At 41.2% G+C, this 22,906-nt stretch overlaps 1 protein-coding gene across 1 annotated transcript in view; it reads right to left on the bottom strand.

Moving 5' to 3' along the window:
• Positions 1 to 22,906, bottom strand: part of LOC125241852 (intraflagellar transport protein 122 homolog) — a 31,886-nt gene that overhangs the window by 8,820 nt on the left and 160 nt on the right. The window contains 19 exon segments of the mRNA XM_048150531.1: positions 125 to 233; positions 944 to 1,132; positions 2,637 to 2,790; positions 3,844 to 3,989; positions 8,405 to 8,533; positions 9,803 to 9,963; positions 11,595 to 11,753; positions 13,481 to 13,634; positions 16,809 to 16,906; positions 17,325 to 17,465; positions 18,425 to 18,589; positions 19,657 to 19,785; positions 20,148 to 20,285; positions 20,892 to 21,089; positions 21,507 to 21,550; positions 21,553 to 21,660; positions 21,876 to 22,023; positions 22,253 to 22,463; positions 22,664 to 22,894. Coding sequence (XP_048006488.1) covers positions 125 to 233; positions 944 to 1,132; positions 2,637 to 2,790; positions 3,844 to 3,989; positions 8,405 to 8,533; positions 9,803 to 9,963; positions 11,595 to 11,753; positions 13,481 to 13,634; positions 16,809 to 16,906; positions 17,325 to 17,465; positions 18,425 to 18,589; positions 19,657 to 19,785; positions 20,148 to 20,285; positions 20,892 to 21,089; positions 21,507 to 21,550; positions 21,553 to 21,660; positions 21,876 to 22,023; positions 22,253 to 22,463; positions 22,664 to 22,894 — 2,812 coding nt within the window.

The following is a 22,906-nucleotide window of genomic DNA, read 5'->3' as shown; positions in this document are numbered from 1 at the left end:
ATAATCTGAATGAATTTACCCGAGTTTGAAGTTAAGCCACACAATTTGGCTTCAAGAGCATTTTTACAACTCAATATTAAAACCTAAATAACTTGAAGAATAAAAATAAAAATAAAAAGCTTACCTGAAATTTTTGTGGTATTTGTAGAGCCAAGATCTTGTCCAACATTTGCCGAGCGAGCGAATGGGCGTTGAGGGTCTTCGCTTGCTTAGCGAGACATAAATATAAACAGCTGTTTACATTAAGGAAAATATCGATGTAGTAATATGGTTTTATACCTTATTTGTAAAATTATCGTAAAAAATTCAAACAGTATTATTGTTTTTTTTTATTTTTGGATGCCACCAACTTGAAATAACAAAATTTGAAAGAGCGGCAGACCATGATAGTGGCAATCAACCATATCATTGATAGCCGCCATCCCGATTCACGTCGACTTTTGACAACTTTCAGGGCAAGAAAAAAGAAAGCGGGCAGGGAGTGCAGGCACGTAGCAGTAAGTAACCGAGGTTATCATATCGATTACTTCGGTGTAAGGGACTGCGAAAATTGGGAGAAAATCTTGCCCACTACGCCCTTTGAGCCTACTTCAATATAATCAATGATTATTATCAAATTATGTAGATCACGCATCTCCAAACATCTTAATTCCGACCATGTGGTTCAGCGAGAACGGCGTTCGTGCTCACGCATGGAGTAGTACGCGTAGTGCATTTGTTTCGGTTCATGTGTGGATTGTCTAGTGGGTAGTGTAAGTGTGAGGGTGGTTTAGTTTCGGATACCGCCAGCACGAGGCGAGCCTCGTTGAGCAGCGCGTTGGCTGAACGAGAACGACTCAAGCACGCAGCAGTGCAACCACTTGTACGCGTAGTGCATTTGTTTCGGTTCATGTGTGGATTGTCTAGTAAGTAGTGAGTGTGTGGGTGGTTTAGTTTCGGATACAACATGGAGACGCCGGGCGGCGGGCGGTCGGCGACGAGCGCCAGCACGAGGCGGGCCGCGTTGAGCAGCGCCTCGGGCTGGCTGAGCGAGAACGGCTCGTGCACGCAGCGGTGCACGGACTCGTACGCGTGGTACACGCGCGCCAGCACCCAGTTGTGGGTGTATTCGCGCATGCTGCGCTCCTGGTCCCTGCCAACAATTTTAGTATCAATATTATCATAGCCGGTAAAAATAAAAGCGCTGGTGGCCTAGCGGTAATAGCGTGCCACTTTCAATCCGGAGGTCGCGGGTTCGAACCCCGGCTCGTACATACCAATGAGTTTTTCGGAACTTATGTGCGAAATGTAATTTGATATTTGCCAGTCGCTTTTCGATGAAGGAAAACATCGTGAGGAAACCGGACTAATCCCAATAAGCCTAGTTACCCTTCGGGTTGGAAGGTCAGATGGCAGTCGCTTTCGTAAAAACTAGTGCCTACGCCAAATCTTGGGATTAGTTGTCAAAGCGGACCCCAGGCTCCCATGAGCCGTGGCAAATGCCGGATTAACGCAAGGAGGATGATGATGATGAGTCGGTAAAAATAAAGGAGCGAATTGAAATATTCTATGGGACAGTAGAAACTCGCGTCTAATTTTGTTTTCCTTACCACTTTTTAGGGTTCCGTAGTCAACTAGGAACCCTTACAGTTTCGCCATGTCTGTCTGTCCGTCCGTCCGTCCGTCCGTCCGCGGATAATCTCAGTAACCGTTAGCACTAGAAAGATGAAATTTGGTACCAATATGTATATCAATCACGCCGACAAAGTGCAAAAATAAAAAATGGAAAAAAATGTTTTATTAGGGTACCCCCCCTACATGTAAAGTGGGGGCTAATATTTTTTTTCATTCCAACCCCAACGTGTGATATGTTGTTGGATAGGTATTTAGAAATGAATAAGGGTTTCCTAAGATCGTTTTTTGATAATATTAATATTTTCGGAAATAATTGCTCCTAAAGGAAAAAAAAGTGCGTCCCCCCCCTCTAACTTTTGAACCATACGTTTAAAAAATATGAAAAAAATCACAAAAGTAGAACTTTATAAAGACTTTCTAGGAAAATTGTTTTGAACTTGATAGGTTTAGTAGTTTTTGAGAAAAATACGGAAAACTACGGAACCCTACACTGAGCGTGGCCCGACACGCTCTTGTTCATAATGACGGAGACGGAAAATCGGAAAACCTTACCCAAGCTGTCGATAAAAATACTACATTGAAGTATTTACGTGCCTGTGTGGTGACAGGTTAAGAATTTCACCACCCCCTTTCTTCCCGTGGGTGTCGTAGAAGGCGACTATGGGATATGGGTTAAATTGTGGTGTAGGCGAGAGGCTGGCAACCTTTCACTGCAATGCCACAGTTTCGTTTTCTTCTAACCCCTTATTTGCCAAGAGTGGCCCTGAAGCTTTAGTGGTTTCATGTGCTCTGCCTACCCCTTTACGGGATACAGGCGTGATTGTATGTATGTATGTTGTAGTATTTACTGGATGTCCAGCAAGTGTTGCAGGTAGCCCGTGTCGACTAGGTGCTTCTCTTCAGTCCAGATAGGACGCTTCATGCAAAACTGAAGTATCACAGCTATTCAGGAGCCGGGAACAGTGTCGGACGTGTGGCTCAACGCCGGTGTGGCACGCTGGGTGATCTCTGTGTGTGTGTACCTGCCGTGCGCGGCGGCGGCCGTCTCGAGGCACTGCGCGGCCAGCAGGTGGTGCAGGTAGCCCGCGTCGCCGAACCGCTCCTCGGCCACGGCGTTGTTCACGAGGATAGAGAACACCCGCCGCGCCGTATCCAACTCGCCGCCCATGTGGTACGCTGGATGCAAAAAAATCGTCTTATGTTGTCATAGGCAGTGCTCGGACAAGTCATCGCAGAAACAGATATGGGCATGGGACAAGACTATTAGAGTCGAGACTTAAGATTATTATTATCTAAAGCTGATATTATCGTAATTTATAATTTAACATTTGACCTTTTTAGTCGCATATCTGTCATGGATTTGTCAAAGTGATATTATCAATTATTTGCTAATTATGGTTATTTCTAATTTGCAAATAAATACAATTAATAAGTGGATTAAGGACTACCCGTGCTCTGTTTGTATGGTGAATTTTATGTTTCAGTAATAAATGTCATTAAAAAATATAATTAAATAATATTGTACATAATGCAACTCTGATCTTGTTTTATTGCAGTTTTGCGATTGTTTTGCGATGACTTCTCCGAGCACTGGTTATAGGTCAGATCAGTAACGATTTGGATTTGTTTGTCTAACGATGGCGGCAAACAAGCATACGGCACGCTTACTGGTAAGCAGTCACCGAAGGCCTGCAATTGAGGTGTTACATGCGCATTGCCCACACTTCAAAACCTGTACACTCCTTTTTTGAAGAACCCCATACTAGACCCTTAGGAAAACCTCGGCAAGTAGGTCTTTCCACAAACGCTCTGGTCCGTGGGAAGGATTTTCTCTTAAACCCCTCATTTTTATACAAGGATAAAAGCTAAATATGCAATATCTGGGCGACCGAGCTTCGCTCGGTTCTATTTTATTATATAACGTCTTTAGATAAAAAGAAACTTAATTTCTGGCCGGGATTCGAAACCCTGACACCTGCGATCTGTCTGTGAACATTAGACCGACCTCGTACGCAGGCCGCCGCTACGCTGGCCGCCGCGCGGGTGGCGAAATTAATCTAAGACTACGCTAGATCGGTTTTTCACCCCCGAAAACCCCCACATAACAAATTTCAGCGAAATCTTTAGAGCGGTTTCGAGTTCGTCGGTAAATATATATATATATAAATAAATGAATATACAAGAATTGCTCGTTGAAAGGTATGATATGATGATGAATGGTAAGATCACCCTTCTGCGCTTCGACGAATTTGCTCTCGCGCGCCATGCGGTGCGCGTGCGGCAGGAACACGTCGCGGCGGCACTCGGCGTGCTCGCGCGCGAGAGCGAACGCGCGCTGCCACTCGCCCGCCGCCACTGCCAGCTGCGCTACTTTCCTACAACAAGGCACACCGTTACGTATTGTTTTTTTTTTAGTATGAATAGGTAGACGTTTGACCACCATCGATCTAAACTACCTAGATGCACCATCACTGCTTAGAATGTGTCCGCAGCAAATTGTGCTTGAAAATGTTCTAAGCACAATTGGGCGGTCAGTAGCGCTTCATCCGCCGTGTCGGCAACATGCCTAAGCGCTCCGTAAAAAATTGCAAAAATAATACCTTATATACGTTAAAAAAGGGTGGCGTATCGTATTTCCGGTAAGTAATTGTTAATATGTAATTTTATAATGTTATGCATTGGTGGCCAAAATGGCTTCCTAACTTACTAAAAACATTTATTTTCTAGAATAATTACAGTAAATTCCTTGATTTGGTCTTACGCAGTTTGTCTCTTTCTCTCGCGCTATACTAGTAATGAGCGGACGGCGACAAAAGATGGATGTTTATGAACGGACAAGAGGAGGCAAAATAGAAATACAAAAATCTGTCAAGGTGGTCAAAGACATGCACTAACCTTCTCTCCGGGAGTCAGGAACCGCAGGCAGGATTGGCTGGGGTCCACACTTCATCACGGAAGCACAACCGTTTTTGCACATGTCTTATAACAGTCTGTCAGGTGTCAACAACTAAATAGAGGGCCGCGCGGGCGGGCGAGGCGCGAGGGGAGGGGGAACATATCTTTTAAATATATATGGTTAGGTAGGTAGAATTATAGGTAGAATTTTGAACATGGAACATAGTTCAAAATGGAATGATGGAGTCGCCAATTTATATTTTTTTGTAAAAGAAGCCTATTTCATATTAATAATAATAATACATATCTTATATATTACTTTAATTCTAAAAAGAAACAACCCGGGAATAGCAAATTCGTTTTTAAGTAATAAAAAAGGGTTTTATTCCTGATTCCCAAAACAAGACGTTGAAAGGGGAAAATGGCGCAAGATTATAGCTGAGGAGCGAAGAGAAGATTTACCCACACAAGGCTTTGAAATTACGTAGAATAATAAATTAATGTCATCATTCAAGTTTTCTTTGTTTTAATAGCTACTTAATTCATATTCTCCAAGTGTACCATCCCTTACACACACCACATACAATCCCTCAACTGTTTACCTTCACATAATCGCTACACATACACTCACTGCACGCACACACACACAGACACACTACACACACACCGGAAAAAGAGGAGGTTTTTTAGTTGGTATTGAACACCTGAGTCTGACATACCGGGCGTAAGCCTGACGATACGTAAATGTATTTTTATACCTCTATAAAAAAACACTACACAACACACACACATATATATATATATATATACATATGATATATATATATATATATATATATATATATATATATATATATATACAACGTGTTTCCGGTAACACTCAAAACCTCAGACACCCCAACTGATTTTTATTTTTTTAAACTCATCTAGAGTATTCATCTTTTAATCTGATGGTTACTTTTTTTTAAATTGAATTTTTAATTTTCTGTACACCTCTACTTGACTTTTAGCTCTACACTCAATAAAATAATTGCTAACTTCCACCATAAACCATAAAACTATTTATTTGTGTACGTTACTGCAACGACATAAGGTTTAACGACATACGAATTCAATTTGTTATGACTTATGATAAACATTAAGATTAAACTGACAAACAACGTCAAACTCGTAGCGGAAAAAATAATCGTCCAAGTAACCAGCCAGTATTAATACCCCTAAATACTGAAAAAGGTAAACAACCTCTAGCAATGTGATATACACAATGTTGTCTTACGAGTACAATAGAATAGGCACGTAAAAAATAACTAATAATACAAATTTAAATAAAAATATTACCCCCATCAAGATATAGCTCAATCGATTCTACTCTCGATTCTGAACAAACTGTTTTCAGGTTTTTAGTGTTAAGTGAAACACGGTGTATATATATATACGCACACATATATAGACACAGACTCTACACTTTACATCAGTTGACTCTATTTAATAATGCAAACATTGCAAAACGTGGAAGTATTGATCAGTTGCAATTGTCCCCCAGTCTAAATTATCCCGCCGTACCTTATATATTTTTTTTGTTTGAGATAATCCGCCAGAATCTGCGAGTTTTCTTAAAACAAGATTTGTTCTTTCAGTTTCATACAATAAAAACACATTTTATATTTTTCCGCTTAAATTACGCAACATATCGAAAAATGGGGATACCCCCATTTGCCAGAATTTCATTTGCCATAATTTTATTTGCCATCCTATTCAACAATCATAATATTGTTTCTCATAACATCTTATGCCATAATCATTGTTTACTATATTAATCTAGTGCCAGAAACTTTGTTTCTCATAAAGTCAGTTTCCATAATGTCATTTGTCAGAATCATCGAAATCCGTAATTACCACATTCCATACCATCATTTGTCATACAAATTAGCGTCCAGAAAAGTCAATTTCCATAATGTGCTTTGGCAGAATCGAAAACTACTATAATAGGTACTAGAAGGACTAGACAATGAAACTGCTATCAGAAAGTAGGTTAGGTTAGGTTAGAACTGTGACCCCTGGAAAATGAAACTGCTATCAGAAAGTAGGTTAGGTTAGGTTAGAACTGTGAACCTCTGGAAAAGGAAACTGCTTGAAAAGTAGGTTAGGTTAGGTTAGAACTGTGACCCCCGGAAAATGAAAATACTATCAGACAGTAGGTTAGGTTAGGTTAGAATTGCGACCCCTGGAAAATGAAACTGCTATCAGAAAGTAGGTTAGGTTAGGTTAGAACTGTGACCCCCTGGAGAATGAAACTGCTGGAAAAGTAGGTTAGGTTAGGTTAGAACTGTGACCCCTGGAAAATGAAACTGCTATCAGAAAGTAGGTTAGGTTAGGTAATAATATGGGCAACAATTAATATGGCAATAATTGCTTATGGCGTTTGAATATTCTATGAAACCATATTATTGCACTTAATAATATGGCTAACAAATAGTATGGCATTGTATGATTATGGAAGGTAATATTCGGATAAACAACGAGTATGTCATATGATTTTTATGGTAAACAAATCATTCGGGCAAATGAAATTCAGGCAAGTTAGATTCGGGCAAATGAATATTATGTTAAATGACTGTCGGGCAAACAATAGACAACCCGAAAAATGTTATACCAAACGTTTTGTTCCTTAAGAAATTTTCTATCTAATAAGATTTTTTAAAACAGTTTTTCGCAAAAATACCGCAAATTTCCTCATTCTCGCCTTTCATCTCATAGCGCGACTCTCATGATGCCTCTGTCCAACCTCGTTCCCAATGTAAAAATGGCGTCTAGATTGTTGCAGCGCGAACTGAACTAAATTTAATGTTGGTTGCAATAAGACGTAGATTTGTTTAAAAATATGCACACCTGCGTCCTGCGGTAATAAAATTTTATGGCTTGCGCGATGATCACATTCATTAATGTCATAACCGCCAATTGCTTGCATTTGAAATTGAACTTTAATACTAAGAAATAACGTTCTTTTTGTAAAAAAATTAAAGTAGTTTTTACTACATTGCGAAGTTTTCGTTTGTCAACTAGACGCACACATTTGCAACTTAGCGATCGGACACTTTTGAGTGTCGAATTTTTATGGAACAGTGTATCTAGGGTAGTTTAGATCGATGTTGACCACGATCACACCTGATGGTAAGTGATGATGCAGTCTACGGTGGAGCACGCTTACCTATGAGATACCTATTCACTCTTGCTTTGAAGAGACCAGGGTGGCTAGCCGAATGGCACAATCGCTCACGAAACGCTCACGAAACGAAGCGCTAGTAGATATCTATCTCTATCGCGCTTGCGTATTGGCGCGACAGAGCCAGCGGCGTATCGCTTTCGTTTGGCGTCGGAGAAATGCCATTCGGCTACGGGGCCTGGATTGTACTCATGTGGAAACACAGACTCAGTCAGGGCATTCCACTCCTTGGCTTGTTTGTCAGGGCCCTATTGCATAATAATGTACAAGTCATGTTACAAGCGGTAGTCCCCATCCAGTTTATTTTATAAGAAAGAGAGTTCCACTGTCTTGTAATACGAATTATAAATATTATGCAATAGGCCTCAGGATGCGTGCTGTAACAACGTGCCGCGCATGCCAGCGCGTCTGCGATGTAGCGCAGACTCGCTTGAGACTTTATCTAACTTGTTCGGTAAATGCTCACATTTTGAACGCTAGTGTTAGGGCCAGTTGCATCAACTTCATTTGACAGACACATCATCGTCACGCAGCAAACGACTATGGAACTTCCCATACAATAAAATTTTACGAACGTTTTAACGATGACAGACGGTTTGATGTAACCTGCCCTTAGACTACATGTCAGAACATAAGCATCTGGTATTAGAATACAAATTCCTGTGGACATGCCTGTAGTCGCCAAGTCGCTGGTACACGTCCGCCGCGGCCGCGGGCTCGCCTGCCGTAGCCAGGGCCTCAGCCACGTATCGCAGAGACTCGCTTGAACCTTTGTCCAGCTTGCGTGCTAGCTCTATCAACCTAGAAATAAATTGTAAAATTAGCAGTAGCATAACAGAATAGTTGTATGTGTGTAGTTTGTAATTTGCGCAGTGAGACATTAAATAAGTGGTAATTTGAGCAGCCACTTCAGTTCAACAGCGACGAATATGTCGGTAAAAGTCGCTTTTTTGGCGTGACATCTACTTCTATAGAAAATAAAAATCTATTTTACTCTGGGTCGTAAGTCAGGGCCACAGAGAACCTCCTATAGAGTGGCAATTTTGTATATTTTGTTCGCGATACGAGTCACCAGTGCCAGGGGTGCGAGGAGCGGGCGGGGAATGTGTTAAGCGCGCTGTGATTGGCCGTTTCAAGGACGGCGGGCAGTCGCGCCAGATGAAAAGGGACAGAAGTATGACTGTCCCTCTACTGACGCGAAAGTGGCCAATGTAAGTTGACCTATGCCTATTATAAATATGACTTATTTGTGGAATGTAATGCCGTCTGTTTTTAAATTTGAGCTTCTTGTTACCTTTCCACACTACAAGTGGACATCTTTAAGGCATCAAAATACCCTTTTCCAATTTTTTAGTGCGAAAAACACGCGCTGCTTTCGGGTCTCTTACTTGGTCGATACTGATCGGGCACGGCGAGCGCCCGCGCTTATATCAGTGCAAATACTAGGAAGGCTGGCGACCGCGAGTCGTCTTGTAATGGATGTCTATAGGGGTTGGTCTGTGGCCAGGGCATAAACACTTTTCCTCCCTTGACCTCAAATTAAAGATAGTTCGTAGTTCTATTGCCTGACGTTCACCAGTTAGCTGAATGAGGTGGATGCAAATGATTGTTATTGAGGTAGTGTAATATGTAGCTACGTTGTCGTTTATGTATCGCACCACCTTTTTTCATCCCCTCATGCATAAACGTTCACTAAAGTTATCAAGCCGATAAAGTCCGTTTGTTCCTTTCCGACGTATTGGTGTAATAGGGACTATCCACACACAGGCGACACATGTCTTAATCCACGGAACGGACGTCAGCGCCGCGCCGCTCGAGTGTAATTTAAAAAACATCTCATCAGTACATTTTGTCTGGGAAGAACGTAAGACGCGCCCCAAGCGACGCGGCGCGCGCCTAAAGCGACGCATCGCTTGGGGCGCATCGCTTGAGACGCGTCTTATGTCCGTTCCGCGTCTTACGACGTGCGTCGAGTGTGGGTTGCCGAATAGAAAGGGACAAACGAACTTTATCGGTTTGATAACTTTAGTGAACGTTTATGAATAAGGGGGTAAATGTTTGTGTACGTACATGTCCCTGCGGCCACTCTCGGCCATGAGCTGCGCCGCGCGGCGCACGTCACCGGCCGCCAGGTACATCTCTGCGGCGGCGCGCGGCTCGCTCACGTGCCGCGCCCACTCGGCGCGCCGCCGCGCCAGCGCCGCACCGCCCTCGCCTTCTCCCACGAACTCCTGCATAACAATCAATCATATTACAAAATGTACGTACGACACTCTCTAGCATAAAGAGTGAAAAATCTCAAGAAGAATAGTAATGTAAGAACACAGCTCGCCATATCGTACAGTATGGCCACTCCCGCTACCCGCTAAAAGTGCCGCCCACCCCCTCTCGGTTACCTCACAGTTACCGCCTGTCAAAAACGCGAACAGTCAACCTGTCATATCTCACTCATACAAGCATGGTACGCGTTCACCTACACGAGCTTAGAATGTGTGCTAGGAACGCGCCTCTTTCATATATTTGATCGCCAGTGTCCGAGGTGTGGCTCTAGTGATATCGTTGTCTTGAGTACACTAACGCCAGCACTTTACCGCCCAAACAACGCCGATAAAACTGAAAGTCATATACCCAGGCCTTGTTTAACATGCGCTGGTCATCGCGACCGGTGCCTCGGAACGCGTGCGCCGCATCGCTGTAGTGCCTGCGATACGCCAGCACCTCACCTATGATCACTGCACGCTTATAGCCCGCGTCAAATGACAATGAAGCTGAGATTCCTGTACCTGGGCCTTGTTGAATATACTCAGGTCCACATTGAAATCCAGCTCGCGGTCGTCAAGCCCTGCGCCTTAAACGTTTCCTACCGTACGCTAACACCTCGCCTACGATCACTACTCGCTTCTCTCCCACCTTAAGTAACACCAAAGAAGATCGAGTATTATAGAGAGTTACTGTCGAAGTAAAATGTGTAATTACAGTGCATAGACTGCCATCTCTTGACACAGGCTTAAAACTTTTGAACCTCAGTTTTGACAATTTGGCCCACATTGTTAGCTTGATATGTGTTAAAATGTCAAATATTAATATTAGCGCCATCTAGCTGAGCGTACCCCAAAGGTGTAATGCCATCTAGGCCACCGTACCTTTTTCTGTATGGTACTGAGGTACGTTTTTTTCTTAGACTTTATCTGTCTATACGGAGTTACACTACCGTCAAAAAGTTTAAGACCAAACACAATGTTCAGTGTCATTGTTATAAACCCTTCTAAAAATCATCAAACTAAATTTGTAATCAATAGAAAACAACGTAATCTTATTATATTGATCGGCAACCCATTTGTTCTGCAAGAAGACAACGATCCCAAACACTCAGCAAAGATCTGTAGAAGCTACACAGTCAATAAAGAACGCCAAGGTGTGTTAAAAAATATGATTTGGCCACCGCAATCCCCATACCTTAACCCGATCGAACTTTTATGGGATGAACTCGACCGTAGAGTCCGAAGGCAATGTCCGACATCTGCAACAGCTCTATGGGAGATACTGCAATACGAGTGGAAATCCATTAGCCAAGAAACGCTACACAAACTAATAGCAAGAATGCCAAGAATCTGCTCGGAAGTGAAAAAGCGTCGAGGAGGATTTTTCGATGAGAAAAACGTTTAGCTTTTATTTCTTATTATGATCCCTTTTTAAAAATTGTTATACGCTTTATTTTGTCGGTTGTAGGTACTGAAAAGTAATATTCTCATAGGAACTTCATGAAATGTTGATTATTTGCATATATCGTGTTTGGTCTTAAACTTTTTGACGGTAGTGTATATATGTCTTTGGTAACACAAATGAAGCTGAAACTCTGTACCTGGGCCTTGTTGAACATCCTTAGATCTACGTACAGGTCCAGCGCGCGGTCATCGCGGCCCGCGCCCCGGAAGGCACGCGCCGCGTCGCCGTAGTGCCCGCGGTAAGCCAACACCTCGCCAACGATTACTGCGCGCTTCTCGCCTGCCTCAAACCGCTCCTATAATACAAAATGAATCAGTATGAATACAAGTAGAAAATTTTTAATCATCAATTTGTCTACGGTCGACCCATATACAGAGTGGGGCCTGTAACAAAGGCGAAGAATTGAACTGTAGGCTATTCTCCTTAAACTGATCAACATTTGTTCAGTGACTTTTAAAATTATGAAGTCTTTAAATTTTTAATTTTTCATACAAAATAAATATTAGCTTCAATGTACGCCATTATTGTTGTCATTGACGTTGTCTGTCACACTTTAGACTTAACAGAATTCGCAATACATTACCTCTTAGAAAAAACTTTCAATGGTGATAAAAATCCAAATACCAGTTATTTTTAAAAGTCACCGAACAAATGTTGATCAGTATAAGGAGAATAGCCTAAAGTTCAATTCCTCGCCTTTGTTACAGGCCCCATATCTATGATTCTGTATCCAGTCTGTATATCTATGATTGTAAAAAATCACCTTGAACGCGGCCTCGCCAAGCCACTCCCAGTCCAGTGGCGTCACGCCTAGGCACGCCACTGCGCACGCCTCGATTTTACTAGTGTTTACCTGTAGGTGATCGATGAGCGAGAGGAAGATGAGGTTCTCGGTTCACTGGAAGGCCTTGCCGGCGACTCCGAATGCCAGCTCCTCCAAAGAGGCTTCGCCGAGCCGCTCTCAGTCTAGCGGCGTCACGCCTAGTCACCCCACTGCGTACGCCTAGCAGTTCATGTTACCTGTAGGTGGTCGATGAGCGAGAGGAAGATGAGGTTCTCGCTGCGCTGGAAGGCCTTGCGGGTAACTTCGAATGCCAGCTCCTCCAAAGAGGCACCGCCGAGCCGCTCTCAGTCTAGCGGCGTCAAGCCTAGTCACCCCACTGCGTACGCCTACCAGTTCATGTTACCTGTAGGTGGTCGATGAGCGAGAGGAAGATGAGGTTCTCGCTGCGCTGGAAGGCCTTGCGGGCAACTTCGAATGCCAGCTCCTCCAAAGAGGCTCCGCCGAGCCGCTCTCAGTCTAGCGGCGTCACGCCTAGTCACCCCACTGCGTACGCCTAGCGGTTCATGTTACCTGTAGGTGGTCGATGAGCGAGAGGAAGATGAGGTTCTCGCTGCGCTGGAAGGCCTTGCGGGCAACTTCGAATGCCAGCTCCTCCAAAGAGGCTCCGCCGAGCCGCTCTCAGTCTAGCGGCGTCACGCCTAGTCACCCCACTGCGTACGCCTAGCGGTTCATGTTACCTGTAGGTGGTCGATGAGCGAGAGGAAGATGAGGTTCTCGCTGCGCTGGAAGGCCTTGCGGGCAACTTCGAATGCCAGCTCCTCCAAAGAGGCTCCGCCGAGCCGCTCTCAGTCTAGCGGCGTCACGCCTAGTCACCCCACTGCGTACGCCTAGCGGTTCATGTTACCTGTAGGTGGTCGATGAGCGAGAGGAAGATGAGGTTATCGCTGCGCTGGAAGGCCTTGCGGGCAACTTCGAATGCCAGCTCCTCCAAAGAGGCTCCGCCGAGCCGCTCTCAGTCTAGCGGCGTCACGCCTAGTCACCCCACTGCGTACGCCTAGCAGTTCATGTTACCTGTAGGTGGTCGATGAGCGAGAGGAAGATGAGGTTCTCGCTGCGCTGGAAGGCCTTGCAGGCAACTTCGAATGCCAGCTCCTCCAAAGAGGCTCCGCCGAGCCGCTCTCAGTCTAGCGGCGTCACGCCTAGTCACCCCACTGCGTACGCCTAGCAGTTCATGTTACCTGTAGGTGGTCGATGAGCGAGAGGAAGATGAGGTTCTCGCTGCGCTGGAAGGCCTTGCGGGCGACTTCGAACGCCAGCTCCTCCAAAGCGGCTTCGCCGAGCCGCTCCCAGTCCAGCGGCGTCACGCCGAGACACGCCACTGCGTACGCCTCACTGTTACATTATTATTAAAAATCTTTACTCGTCATAATTAATATTCTGGGTGAATCCACGTAAAAGTCACACAGCTGCAAATAAAAGGATCTAGGCATACATCGGGAAAGTAACACTTATCTAGAGATAGATTATCACTTTAACTTGCATTGTGAATAAATGGAACATGCCATCAAATTTTTAGGGGTGCGCCAAAGTTCATATAAAATTGTTATATAGATTATTGATAGTCCGAAAATGTTTCTCATACAATTTTACATTATAACGATCATTATTTATAACTATTTTATGTTAATAACTATCGTAACTTCGAATGACTTATGTTCATAATGTCATTCATCATAAATACGTTTTATTCTAATGTTTATGTACATATTGATCATAACGATTGCGAGTAATATAATTTATCGTTATATTATTGTTAAAAGAACAGACATCACATGTGACAATCCAGTTAGGTGCGACGACGAGCGTAGCGAGGAGGAGCGTGTTAGGTTGACCGTGAGCGAACCAGAAACGAATTTTTAATGTAAATTGTATATGTCACTGTAAAAGCTTCAAGCGCGCTTCTTATAAATGGCACAAGTTTTTCATAGAACTTCCCCAAAACTTTTTAAATAATTTTATGATGAATGATTTTCTTAAACACAAAATTATGAATGTTATTAAATATTTGTATAGAATTTATGATTAAAAATTTTCGACTAAATGATTATTATGAACAGTGATAGTAGTAAAGTAAAATCCATAATCCTACGGACTAAATTGACAAATGACTGACAGGTAAAGTGATACCAGGAGGGCCATTTTTTTCAAAGTTGTCCACCCCGTTTTTGGCTTGTCCCATACTTTTGATATAATATTTAGCGTATTTAAAGAGTCTAAACTATTGAAGACTATTTTTTATTCGAACCCAAATTTAGTTGACAGTAATTTACAATATTCTTTTAAATTTTTATTATAATTATGTATTTGTTAAAAATTATAATGTGATAAAAAATGGGCAATTTTTTGCTGTCCCACGTCAAATATCGTTTTTGTTATGGATTTTATTCTATAACTAATTGTACTAAATATTGATGACGGCATAATTTGAAAAGATTGAGTCATACGCTATTATGTTATAAAATATTTCATGTTAATAAATAAACGTACTATTTAAAATTAAGTATAATTTGCCGAGACGGAATCTGGTTATTGTGGAATTTTCCATTCCGAAACCGCAGAATGACTGTTAAAATTAAAAGAAAGTTCGTAACATTTGGTAGCATTTTATTTAGCTTGGCAAAATTAATTTAAAACTAATCAATACCGCCATCTTGCATTTGCCAGTTGCCGCCAAACACGCATCAAAGTAGCTCGTACTCAGGGGTAACTTTTTCTCATTCCACCTTCCGAAACCAAATTTGCGGGTAAATACGTAATATGCAACCTTTTAACATCGATTCCTAAAACAAAGCACTAATACTGAAACCAAATAAGCCAATTAAAAACAAGATTTGTGATTATTTAATAAATAATTAAGTAAAATATCGCCGGAGGTAGCGTTCCGTTACTTCCGATCCGATACTAGATCGTTGGTTTCGTATAGGCGGAAAGAAAAACGTATCGGAATGGAAGTATAAAGCGGTATTCATGTGGTTTTAATGTGATGTTTTAGTTTAATTTGATTGCGGGAAATAAAAGAAAAACGTATGGAATTAAAACTAACTCATCTAAAATATGGTAATCAATCACGGATTACACACTCCGGTTGTTTTAGTCATTATGCGCGATATGCTTTGGAGGTCTTAGGTACTCACGTTCAAGTGTAGACGAGACCTTAGCTTTCATCCGTTACCCATACAGTCAGATCCGTTACTGTCCCATGTTTCAAATAGTTTTATTTGCAAAAATTAAATACAATTTGTTATTAAACTACGTTTCCGTTATTTTATATTGAAATAGTAACGTTTAAACTATTGATTACAAGTGATGGCATCCTATAAACTTTTGAAACAGTATAGTAATCTTAAAAATTCTCCTCTACTTTGTACTGAAAGTAACGGAACGGATATATATATGGGTTTAAAAAATAGTAGTCCGCATTTATGTGAAAATAAAAGTGTAATTTCTTCATTTGTTATTTTAGAATGAATAATAAACATATTGTAAAATTCCCAAACCTTTTATATTTACATTATCTGCGATTAAATTTGGTTGCGGAACGGAACACTCGCTTTTCCTCAACTCAACAAAAACATATTTTTTTCATTAATTACTTAAAATTCAAGTGAACCTTCTATATTTTATATAAATTTATTTATTAAAGAATCTATAAAAATAGCTTTTAATAAATTTCTATCGGTTTCATTTTCATATCAACTTTTTTCGGGGTGGACAACTTTGAATAAAATGGCCCAGGAACAGCAAAATAAAAATAGGGAAGGGTATATGTCGATAACAATATATCGACAAGTTGTAAAGTACATACAACAGACCAGTTTAAATCAAGAATAAGTAGGTATATTAGTTTCAAATAAAAGGTACACATTTTGGTTGGTTCTATGTATCTTCGAGGTAGTGGATGGATACCATGCGTTTTTACCCACTAGTTTTAAAACATAAAAAGGTTTCCGAGCCTGTAGGTAAAAAATAAAATAACATGTCCGACGATAATAAAATACCTATCCGTCACGCTTTCGTATAATATTATTGCTGCTTTTAAATAAAAAAAATATCTCTAATTAGGGGTCTACTGACCTTTTGATCTGTCGAAATCACAGAAAAAGTTGGTATATTGAGCAGATCAAATTGCCAATTTCATTGTCCCGTCGGGGTGCACCTTAAATCTACGATGTAATAATAATTTTAATATCGATAAGAACGACACTGGCCAAACTGTGGCAACATTTGTTCACTTGTCATTTTGGTCCGTAGGATTATGGATTTTACTTTAGTAGTAGTACTATTGATAATAATGAAACAAAATTATGATAAGTAAAATTATGAGAAATGATCATTCGGAGCACAAATCGGTATAAACAACAATTTTATAACAAATAATTTTATATGAGCCAATATGGACCCAATCTTTAGGTATCAAATGTAGTGTGCAGGAGTCACGAAAGTTGTACTGTAGCAGCGCGCATCATAGTATTTCACAAACAAAAACATAAAGCACATCATCCTTACTTGAACATTTTCTGCTGCACGTACTGGTGAACGGCGTGTGAGAGCGGTACGTTAATTGTTTGCATCGAGTTAGACTGTAGGCAGAACACTCGACCACCCTGCAAAGGTAAAATATATTAATGAAAAAACGCGAATAGACGCAATAACACAATAGTTTGTTTAATTCGGCCGTTTTCAATTCCGTTTAATGCTTGCTGAAGAATTATCACCAATTCGACACTAAAAAGTGGTAGCACCAACATATTTCTCGTTAGTTGGTAGAATCAGTAGGTTACCTAATGTCCATCAAAACGCCACAAGTTTTTACCGCAACACAGATCACAGACAGACTGACGGAGTCCCATGATAAGCGCAAGGCCTTGTGTTGTGGGAAAATGTGTTGACACTGATAACAGAGCTGAGCTGAGCAGCGGCTGCGTGGCGGGCGGGAAGTAGGCCGCCTTCACGGCGAGACAGCGCTAGTGACTCGTCACCACTCGTGACACTCATGTTCATGACACTGATGACACGTCTCACCTGGAAGCCGACCACGGAGCCGAGCAGCGGCTGCGTGGCGGGCGGGAAGTGGGCCGCTTTCACGGCGAGCAGCCCGCCGCCAGACAGCGCTAGTAACTCGTCGCACCACGAGTTCCATGACACCGATGACACGTTCTCTTCCTGGAACAGAGTAATCAACTTTTAAAAACTATCTAGTGTACTTTACAGAAATAGTAAATTTTCACAGCAACTTGAGCCAAAATTAGGTCTTCTGACAGCTCTCGCGAGTGCACGGAGAGAGTGAACGAATTACGTCGCAAGCATTAGCATACCGATTTACTTGGTGGTATTGACATTCCTACACCAATAATTAAACATATTTCGACATGTCTTTCAAATATCGTCTCTTCTCTTACTTCTAAAGATTTTTTCAAATGTGATGGGTAGGCTAACATGGTAATACAACTTGTCAACCACACATCAAGTATTTAACGAAGTTGTAGAATTACGTACAACGTACAGGTCGATTAGTCGATTAACAGACATTCAAATGAGTATTTTGATTTAAATCAGATTTGCATTTGCGGCAATAGCACATATTATTCATTAGCATGGCTTAAATATTGAATATGTAAGCAAATATATAGTCACAGCTTCACAGGCATGCATGAAAATGCAATATATTGATATCGGACCATCGCAAGCGGCAATTGTACATGAAAGTCAAGTTTGGTTAGAGTTACATTTCTCTGAGCAAAGAAGTGCTTAACCTAAATATTATTAAAAAAATTATATGTACAATAATTTATCAGTTTCTAAACTAATAGTATACATAAAAAGAGTTGGTATGCGTTCACAGGGTAAACATAAAATTGTAGGTAGACAAATAAAATAAAGATCAGATAATATAACTGCACAAAAAATGTGTTTACGACTTTACGCTTACACTAAATGTTGCTACAAGGAAATATTGATGCTGAGTAACAATGTTACTAATCAACCCAGAAATACGCACAAAATTGTCAGTGTCAAGTGTCAATGTTACTTTGGTGAAATAGCCCACAGGAATCGATCGATGACATATGATGGCAGTGGCGGATTTTTTCTTTCTCTTAAGTTAAAGCCCCTCACACACTGACCGTGTAGATGAGCTCGGCGGTGGGCAGGCTGTAGACGCGCGCGACGGACGCGTCGTCGACGACGGCGAGCCGCGCGCGCGCCGCGCTCACGTCCAGGCACCGCACGCTGCCCGGCGTCGACAGCACCAGCTTGCAGCCTCCGCCGCGCGGCTCCACTTGCCATATCTGAACATTCAACAGTTAATAGGGAACAAGACTGTAGTTAAAATAAAATATTTCATACCATGCACGAAATAAAGCATACTATAATTATAATAAAAACATGGACAGAAGTTATTTTTAAATCCAATTTCTATTTAATGAGTCAGGTAAAAATATATAAAGTAACTGAGTTGACCGTGACGTCACTCAATTCGATTTCACATAAATTCCATATTAGCAAGTCGTTCAAATTCGTTTTGACAGTTCTTAAAAAGAAGCTGATTTGACTAGGAGGCAAGTAGCCTATTCATAAAAATTCAACAAACAGTATTCACATTTCTTCTGACAGACTAACGTGCTATGTATTGTCCCAGATTTATAAGTTCACATCTTTGACACATTTGTTTTGAAGTATGTTGCGATGTGGCTAAGACGTATCGTTTGCCAAATCTAACGATTAATTTCGAATTGGTTGAATCGATTAGGCCCTATGTACAAGGAGGCGCTTAAACAAATATACGATTTCGATCAACTTACTGAAATGTCATTTGAATCGAAACGACAGACTCTGCCACAGCACTAGTTTAAAAATAAAAATGAATGATAAATGACATAATAGTAAATCCTGCGTGATAAATGAATAACGTAAAATACTCACTAACGAAGATCCGCAAAAATGCAACATGTGTTAGATTATGTTTAAAGTAAGCGAGATATTGTTTTTAAGTACTTGATTTTTTTTATATTATTACGGAATTTTATTTAAATTTTCATTAGGTTGCGCGTGTTTACGTTTTGTGGACGCTGTCATGTGTCAAAAAGAGGTTCTTACAGCTCTGGGACAATAGTACATTCGACATTTGCCGCGCGAGCACATCGCCTCGCGACCTGCTTCGCTTTATGTAGAGAATAGACGGTGGTGGCGAAAAAACGCGTGAAACCTGAATTTAAGTAGACAACGATGGGCTCTTGCCAGTCTAGTGAAGTTAGAGTTTTGCAGTTAGAATAAAATGAATATAACTCTATACACTGCTTTCTTACCTAATTAAAAAGTTTACTTGAATTAAAAAAGAAACAAACGTGAAACTTACTTGTCCATTTAACAGGCCCAGTAATAATACTTCTTCAAAATACAAGGTGGTAACTTTGACGTAACGAATCGGTGATGGTACTGTCCATGTCTTTGGTATCCGCCTTCCAATAATTGATAGTTTGGTGTCCTGTGAAAATTGAAGTTAGATTAATATAAAAAAACGGAAAGTAAAGTTCTTATACCCAATGATGGAAGTAACTGAAAAATTTGATTGATTATTAGTAATTAAATAAGTATTTAAACAAAATAGCGTTAATAGATATTGTATTTTCATTATTCCTATAACCTTATAGACAAGGCATGCAAATAATATTGGGTTCATATAGAACCTCTTCAACAGCACCATAGAAAATTTATCCTATCGTTCCGGCACGGCAGTGGCACTAGTCGGGCAAGCACAACTTGCGCTCTCTCCATACTTGGGGACGCGCTTGATGTATAGTCTCGCACCCCGCGCCCCGCTCCGGCAGTGGCCTGCAGGTGACATACCTGGCACAGCAGCAGCGCGTCGCTGGTGGCCACCAGCAGCGAGCACTCGGTCTTCTGCGGCAGCTTCTCCTTCACCCGGTACAGCATGCCCTCCACGTCGCCTTGCTCGTATACCACCACACGCTCCGGCAGTTGCACCTGGGCAATGTAACCAAATTTTCATTTCGTCTAACTAATTTAACTAACAGGTTCTGTGTGGTACAGGCATCAGAAAAGAATAGCACCACATTCATCTCCTCCCGTCACCCGTGGATGTCGTTTAACACGAGTCACGACTGATAGTAAACTGATGGCGGCAGATATCCACATGAGCAAGGCTCGCCCGTATCCTTAGCAGGGTCCTTGCTCACGGTGTCTGTGCACGCCGTCACCACAACACAACAGGCTTTTTTTCATGTTTTACATTGTTTAACTAGAAAAGCCAGATTTATCCACTGAACATACATGGCACGCATGTGCAGTGGACTCATGTGGCACTCTCGGTAATAATGTAAGACATGGGAAATATTTCTATTAGTTAAAATTACCCGCTAGACAATACTATTATAAAAAGGTGTCAATAAGCTTGGTTATATCTTCTTATCAATAGCATTAAGTATATGGATCTATGCTAATATCTCTGGCAATAGCTACCTACCAATAGATTTGAATGTCATAATTGCTACCATGCAAGTATATACGTATACGGCTTTGCATGCGCTAAAATGTGTAAAGATGGCACAAATGGAAAGACTCAGTTCTTACCGCTAATCGATGTTTGTATATGGCGATCTTTTGCACCCTGTCGTGGCACTTGATGCGCACCTTGGTGCCGGTGGTGAGGTGCTGTATGATGACGTCGGTCATGTTCTCGCGGTAGGCGTACCGCTCGCGGTACAGCCCGTGCACTGTGCTGAACACGGTTTGGTAGCACCATAGAGTGCCATCCTGGCAACCCACTGCCTGTAAATTTAGGCATTAAAAGGTATATCCAAATATCAATATGAACAAGTGACAATACATCCTACAGCTGGGCTCTGTCCATAACGTAGTATTCTATTGTCCTATGAAATATGACAAGACGAGCCACCTGATGTGAAAGAGTCACTCATAAACACATCAGTGGAACTACCTACTTAAGCTTAGCCCACTCGTTAAGACAGTAATACTCGCTTCTTGAAAATAATATGTCGTAACATAACATATCCCAAGAAATGTGCATGTAGCTCATTTCACATTCTGCACAATGTTTAGTAAATTGAGGTGAAATCTTAAAGAAGGAAGGATGACACATTAAATAGGTTAAGTAGGTTCTAATCCTAACTGATTTAAACAGTACTAACTGTTGGTGAAATGTATTATTAGTTATAAAGTACTTACAAGTGTAGCAAGGGACGGTGATGGAGTGATGGACCAGACCCATTCTGAGGCGTGTTAAGAATGGGCACACCTTCAGAAGTGAGCACTGCCCATCCTCCAACACCTCCCACCAGTATTAATTCGCCAAGCATTGACACTGATAGTGCTGCTATACCTGTAAACAATTTATTATTATTTATTCAATACCTACATGTGGAATAATATTATTTAAGTAACTCCTTTTTAGAAGTATCTAGAACTATTGAACAATACTTGCAATATCTGGGAATTTTAATCAAATTATAAAGGGACTCACAATGGGCCCACAATCAATCCCCTAGATGGCAACAGCCTCTCATTGTAAAAACTGAAAATAAATTAAAAAATTACCTATGTTCCTTTCTTTAAGTATTTGTTGTCCCTGTACATTATAAAATGACAAAGTCTCATTCCAATCCGAGACAATAAGACATGTTTTGGTAAAATTCACAGCCCACACTGCGGCTTCTCTCGTTATCCTTCTTATTTCATCACCAACCTATAACATTGCAACAGTTAATAAGTTTACATAACTTTAAGTTTAATCATGTAAAAGATAAGGTCATTGCAGTAAGAGACATCATGCATTATAGACAACAGACATATCATCTAGTCCTGTAATTAGAAAAGTTTCAAAGCATTTCTAGTTAGCCAATTTAAAACAAGAGTTTTTGCATGGAGAGCGAAGCTTACTGCACTTCTAATTTGTTAGATGAAACATGTCTTACTTTATCTCTTATTGAAACAGCACCAGTGGCGAGCCCAACAGCTAAGTACTGGCCATTGGGGGCCCAAGCACAGCTTGTGATGCGTCCTGTCATTCGATACTTCTGCACTGCCTTCACTTCCGCTGACCAAAATGCAAAGTCCGAGAGTGCACATGATGCCAAATGATATGTAACAGGATTATATGCTAGACATTGAATCGCTTCACTGTGCCTGGTAAAAAGTTATATATGATAATTAGCTTAAAAAAGTTCTATAATAAATGATGTAGTACTAGTAACCAAATTATAATGAGCAAATAGGGATATGTGGGTCCTGTAAAATTGCTGACATGTTTACATTAGCAAACCTAGTAGGAAAAGTAAATCATAGTAGCATATAAAGCATTGTTTAGGTAATATTTTTAAACTTACGAATATTTGAGCACTCCTTCCATTTTTGACGTCCATATGATAACATTTTTATCGGCGCTGCCGCTTGCAAATTTTTTCCCGTCACCACAGTAAGCTACGGCGTGCACCGCGCCTTTGTGAGCCTGAAGTAATTGGACCAAAGACCCATCTCTGGGATCATAAACCATAACTTTTTCGCCAGCACCAATTACCAGTTGAGTACCATCTGGACTGTAGCATATCGTGTGGACACTGCAATGAGTT

Source organism: Leguminivora glycinivorella, chromosome Z (genome assembly GCF_023078275.1).
Source record: "Leguminivora glycinivorella isolate SPB_JAAS2020 chromosome Z, LegGlyc_1.1, whole genome shotgun sequence".
NCBI classification, from domain to species: domain Eukaryota; kingdom Metazoa; phylum Arthropoda; class Insecta; order Lepidoptera; family Tortricidae; genus Leguminivora; species Leguminivora glycinivorella.
Note: the sequence above shows the minus strand (reverse complement) of the source record. Positions and strands in the feature narration are given on the sequence as shown.